The following is a 6000-nucleotide window of genomic DNA, read 5'->3' on the forward strand; positions in this document are numbered from 1 at the left end:
TAATGGTTCAAACATTAATCTAATATTAATTCCTACTAATCCCTCACGCAATATAATCATCTCTGCTTAGCACGCTCCAATCAAATTTCTCTTATTTCGCGCCCGAAAGTGTTACGAGCTTTTTTTTTTTTTAAAAACTTTTAGCCCGCACCATAAATTATATATATTCGGTAGTCGAAAATGTGTATATATTCAAAAAATATATATATTTTTGACAATTATTTTAAGAGCGGCTATACAATATTATTTTTTTCAAGTGTTTTTGTTCTAGCCAAACCACGCGCGATTCTAGGAGCGTGTATAAAAAGTTCTTTTCCTTTTTATTACTTGTATAATAAATAATTAATACATGCAAGTTGATGTTTTTTTTGCCCTTTTTAAACATTTTTTTGTTTACGTCAGAGAGCATCTGAATAGAGTAATGGATATTAAGAAAGTGGCAAACACACAATTCCTACTCACAAACACTGTACAAACCACCCACCCAAAAAAAAAAAAACAAAAAAAACCACAAAGAAGTGCATGAATTTAGACCTTTTTACTTTTACCATTTTGAGTTTCATTTGCTCTTTCTTGAGCTAAAGAATCCAAAATCAATTTGTACTTGTTTGTTGTGAATGTTGGATTAGATGGGGGTGTTTTCTTGATTTGTAGTTGACTTTATAACGGGAATCCCCAGAGTTTTAGAGGGGTTATTTTGGGGGGGGGGGGGTTAGGGGGCAGGTGGTGGGGCCAGTTCTTTTGTTAAGAGGAATCTTCTCTTGTAGGCAGACTTTACTTGAAGAGAATCATCAGAGCTAATGACAGATAATAGTAACTAAGAGAGAGAGAGAGAGAGAGAATAGGTGGATTTGTGATTGGTGGGATGTGGAGGGAAATTGGAGGGGAAGATATAAGAGGGACATTTAGTCCCTACACATGTTTTGTTGCTGATGTTGCTTCTTCTTAGACAGCCACACAAGAACATTTCCAGCCAAAGTTTACATTTTTACTGCACAAAAAGAATGAATAGAGCAAAGTTTTGACCTTTGGAATATCCAAGAATCTTTTTTCATAGTGAGTTCCTCTTCCTCTCATTTCCTCTTTTGTCTCTATGTTCTCAACTTGGATCATTCATCTTATCTCAACTATGTCTCCAATTATTTTCTGTTCTCGTCAATTTTCTTACCTTTTTCTCCGTTCAAAATTGTTACTTTTACCGTTGGTTTTATGTCTCATACCCTTTCTTCTCATTTTTATAACTACTCTATCTTGAATTCTTGCAACTTTCTTTTGTTATAGGCACTGTTGTATAGATCTATATTTTGGTGGTAGCTGGTTATTTCTTCTACTTTTTGACTTTGGAATCAGATATGTATACCAAGATTGCAAAATCCAACTTGGTGGAATATGTTGATATCTACATATATTTGATTCTGGAACTAAATAATATTTGAGAAGTTCCTCTTTTTATTGTTGTTTTGAGATTCTTTGGTTCCTCTATCCTTTTTGCTTTACTGCTGATTCTAAGTTAGAACATAATTTTGGCAGATTTGGTTTTCCAAGGCTGGAGCTTTCTTAGGTTATATTGTGTCTGGAAGGATTCTTAGTGATTACCATAAATTTGGATCAAGTACAGTACTAATCTTAGGAATTTGAAGACAGATTGAGTGCAAATGGATGAAAGCGTTATTCCTTCGAATCCTTTGTTGACAAACCAATCTGATTATCTCATGGATTTGGATTATATGGATGGATTATTGTTAGAGGGATGTTGGTTGGAAACTACTGATGGTAATGAATTCATGCAAAATAGTCCAGCCACTTTCAATGCTCCATTTGATTCTTCATTTATGTGGCCTAATACTATAGATACCAACAGTGTAGATTTTAGTGAGATCCCATCAAAAGATAATCAACAAGAAAAGCAAATTCAGCTTTTTGGTGAGAATGTAAACAATGCCATGTGTACTTCAGGTCAATCGGAAAATCATTTAGTTGAAGCTCCAGAGTTGAATAGAAGGTGGTGGATTGGACCAAAAGCTTCATCTTCTGTAATGGATAGATTGATTTGGGCACTTGGACACATAAGAGATTGCTCTAGGGATAAGGATATACTTCTTCAACTATGGGTGCCGATAAATAGGGATGGAAGGCGTGTGCTCAGCACAACTGATCAACCTTTCTTACTTGACCTTAATTGCCCGAGGCTTGCCAACTACCGTCAAGTCTCTGTAAACTATCAGTTTCCTGCAAATGAAGATTCTAAGGAGATTGTTGGATTGCCAGGCCGAGTGTTTGCAGATAAAGTTCCTGAGTGGTCGCCTGATGTTAGATTCTTCCGGAGCGAAGAGTATCCGCGTGTTGAACATGCTCAGCAGTATGATGTACGGGGCACCCTTGCTGTTCCTGTATTTGAGCAAGGTAGTCGTAACTGCTTGGGTGTTATTGAAGTTGTCATGACCACACAGAAGATCAAGTATCGCCCGGAGCTTGAAAGTGTGTGCGAAGCTCTTGAGGTTTGTCATTCCCTCTAATTTCTTTTTGTTAGATAGCTTAAGTTTTATATTCCTGCTAGGCTTCGATAATATAAAGCTCAGTATAAAGAAATCTATTGCTGTTTCGCATGTTAGTTAATTTGTTGTGGTTTTAAAGTAGTATCACTGACAATTTCTTGGTTGTTTTAGGACAGTGCTCATGGGCTTTGAAATCTTTATCTCACTTAGCCAAGGAGTGGAACTTTTAAAACTGTAATCATTTCTTGTGATTTCTTGGTTATCAGAAAGAATAATTTTGTGCTTTACTTATACAAAAAGATAGTTCACAAAGATCAAGATGAAATGCCAATTCCAAATGAATTAATATTCGATGAAGTTACAGAGATTGAGACGATAATAATTAAGTTTACAAAAACTACATTACTTAGTCAAAAAAAAAAACTAGTAAAGTTAGCAAATCAGAAGGATCTGTAACACGTTGAGTTCCATTAGTACTTGTTGCTAATTTCTTCACTTTGCTAATTTATCTAATCATTTGATGTTCCTCTCCTTTATTTAATCCTCATTATTGCTCTTAGTTAGGGATCAGATTGTTATAGTCTCATAAACGGCATTCTGTTTAGTCAAGATTTTCGGTGTTTGTTTTTAGTGTGCATAAGTCTTGCTTTTGTTATCCACGTGGAATTGCTTGTTTGTCCACACTTTGGTAATATAGTGAGGTTCCAGTTTCCTGAAATTCTCTCAAACTTATTATTTCTTTATAGGCTGTTAATCTCCGGACTTCCGAAGTTTCAACCACTCAGAATGCCAAGGTAATTGGACTGAACTTGCAAAAGAAAGCATTTGTTGAAGACTATAAAATTTTTCAGCATGATATATTGAATAATTTTATCAGGAATGTGATTTGAGCTACCAACCGGCATTATCTGAGATTCTAGAGGTTCTGAAATCTGCATGCGAGACACATGGATTGCCATTAGCTCAGACATGGGTTCCGTGCGTTCAACAAGGCAAAGGAGGTTGCCGCCATTCTGAGGAAAACCTTATTCATTGTGTTTCCACAGAGGATTCTGCTTGCTATGTAGCTGACCCCCATGTTCGGGGTTTTCATGAAGCTTGCTCTGAGCACCATTTGCTCAAAGGGCAGGGTGTTGTTGGGAGAGCATTCATGACTAATCAACCATGCTTTTCAGCTGATCTGACCTCTTATAGCAAGACGGAGTATCCACTTTCTCATCATGCACAAATGTTTGGACTGCAAGCTGCAGTAGCTATACGTCTGCGGAGTATCTCAACTGGTTCATGTGACTTTGTTTTGGAGTTCTTTCTACCCTCAGACTGCAGAAATCCTGAAGAACATAGAAGAATGCTTACTTCATTGTCCATTATCATACAAAATGTTTGCCGGACTTTGAGGGTTGTGACAGACAAAGAGTTGCAGGAAGAAGCTGTTTCTATAGGCGAAGCGGCAAACCCCTCATTTATTAGATCCAATAAAGAACACACTGAAACTTCTCAAGAAAGGACATCGTGGACCTCTTGTGACGCAGAGTTCCAGGAGAGTTCTACTGTTGTTTCTGCATTCCAGGATGAAAAACCAGATGAAACGCTAAGGAAAGAACCTGTGGAGTTTAGGCACCATAATGATTCTGGTTATGGGATGAATTTTGCCTTAAATGAAAACCGTTGTGCTTCTGGGGAGGGTGTCTCTCGTAATGGTAAAAAGGGAGACAGGAGACGCACAAAGGCTGAGAAGACTATTACCTTGGAAATTCTTCAGCAATATTTTGCCGGTAGCTTAAAAGATGCTGCGAAGAGCATTGGGGGTAAGCATCAGTTGTCAAGTAACTTTCATGGATAAGATCCAAATGCATGCCCTTTTTTACCTCTGCTTTCTCATTTTGGTTTATAATTTTTATACTGATCCTATAGGTTGCTTTATCCTGTTGGACCTTTAACATACAAAAATTTTAACCTGTCTTTTGCTGCTTCTTCTGTCCCCTTCTTTCTAATTCTTGAATTACAGTTTGTCCTACCACTCTGAAGAGGATATGCAGGCAGTATGGAATTAAACGCTGGCCTTCTCGAAAGATCAAGAAGGTTGGTCACTCCTTACAAAAGATCCAACGTGTTATTGATTCAGTTCAGGGTGCCTCTGGCTCTTTACAAATTGAATCCTTCTATTCAAACTTCCCAGTGTTAGCATCTCCAAATGTATCAAGATTGAGCCCTTTTGCAGACTCAATGTCAAATGAACATCAAAAGGCCTTGAACGCGCAACAAGAAGGATGTGTTATGAGCCCCCATGCTGCTGCATCTAAGTCACCCTCATCTTCTTGCAGTCGAAGTTCCAGTTCAAGTCAATGTTGTTCATCTGGGACAAAGCCACAATCTTCCCCTTTGAGTATTGCTGGTAATGACGATCCAATTGTCCAGGAAGAGTCTGTTGATAACACAGTGAAAAGGGTTAAAAGTGAACCGGAGCTTCATTTATCAAGTGAAGCACTGAAGATTTTACCAAGATCGCAAAGCCATGCATGTGTTGCTGAGAATCCTAAATCAGAAAGCCTTCTAGTGAAGAAGGGTCCTTTGAGATCTCAAGAAGAAGCTCCACGAGTAAAAGTAACACACGGAGAAGAAAAGATTAGGTTCCGGATGCAAAACAGTTGGAGATACAGTGAACTGTTGAGAGAAATTACTAGGCGCTTTGGCATAGATGATCCCAGTGGACTTCAACTCAAGTACATGGATGATGACTCTGAGTGGGTTTTATTAACATGCGATGCAGATCTAGAAGAATGTATTGATGTTTGCATGTCTTCCCAAAACCAAATGATCAAGCTCATTTTAGTTCGTGATTCGCAGCATCATATTGGAAGCTCTTTCGGTAGCAGCAGTCCCATATTAGTGCAGTAGAGAAGTGGTGTAGCTCTAGTTGCAATTAGTTGCCAAAATGGACATAGTTTCCTCTTTTAGGATTAGATCTGAAATGTTGATTGCTACACATAGTAGATTCACTCTATTTGAGTTTCATGTAAGTCAATCCTTTTGACTATTACAAATGTATTAAGCCATAAGGCAGTAATTGTTTCATTATGCATGGGAAGAAGGGCATTCAGTTTATTACAAAGGTTATATGTAAGATCCTCCTCAAGTTGAACTCTAATGAAGAGATGAAAGGGTTTGATTAAGGCTGTATGTAGATACTGACAATCCTTTGATAACACTGACTTGGAATATTTTAAGAGAGCCATGACTATTGTTCATATTCGCAAAATTTTAGGCGATTCGGATCCGGTAGCTCGGATTCATGCAGATGGTGTGGACTATAGCAAGCGAAAATTTAAAAATTAGCCCGAATTCTTGTTTTTTCGCCATAAAGTGCCAAAAATCGAGGAATCGTGCCGAAGCCATAACTATTGTTCATTAGGTCATTTGTGATGGCCCCAAAAGTTTTAGGCGATTCGGATCCGGTAGCCCGGATTCATACAGATGGCGTGGACTATATAGCACACAAATTTGA

General features: G+C 37.9%; 1 protein-coding gene across 2 annotated transcripts; it reads left to right on the forward strand.

Moving 5' to 3' along the window:
- Positions 1-743: 743 nt before the first annotated feature.
- Positions 744-5600, forward strand: LOC104114041 (protein NLP5-like). Of its 2 annotated transcripts, none has more exons than XM_070200303.1 (5): positions 744-1056; positions 1282-2498; positions 3242-3289; positions 3373-4303; positions 4504-5600. In XM_070200303.1, the coding sequence occupies exons 2-5, from the start codon at positions 1656-1658 to the stop codon at positions 5391-5393; spliced, it is 2712 nt and encodes a 903-aa protein (XP_070056404.1). In that variant the 5' UTR covers positions 744-1056; positions 1282-1655; the 3' UTR covers positions 5394-5600. The 2 variants fall into 2 exon arrangements, with proteins under 2 accessions (XP_070056404.1, XP_009622679.1); XM_009624384.3 differs by having other exon boundaries at positions 1531-2498.
- The last annotated feature ends 400 nt before the right edge of the window (positions 5601-6000 follow it).

The sequence above is a fragment of the Nicotiana tomentosiformis genome, chromosome 4, assembly GCF_000390325.3.
Source record: "Nicotiana tomentosiformis chromosome 4, ASM39032v3, whole genome shotgun sequence".
In the NCBI taxonomy this organism is placed as follows: domain Eukaryota; kingdom Viridiplantae; phylum Streptophyta; class Magnoliopsida; order Solanales; family Solanaceae; genus Nicotiana; species Nicotiana tomentosiformis.

Excerpts from the sequence above, each read along its gene's own strand:
- LOC104114041 (XM_070200303.1), top strand. The coding sequence starts at position 1,656 with ATGGATGAAAGCGTTATTCCTTCGAATCCTTTGTTGACAAACCAATCT. Across the intron at positions 2,499-3,241 it reads GTGTGTGCGAAGCTCTTGAG|GCTGTTAATCTCCGGACTTC; the intron begins GTTTGTCATTCC and ends ATTTCTTTATAG. Across the intron at positions 4,304-4,503 it reads TGCTGCGAAGAGCATTGGGG|TTTGTCCTACCACTCTGAAG; the intron begins GTAAGCATCAGT and ends CTTGAATTACAG.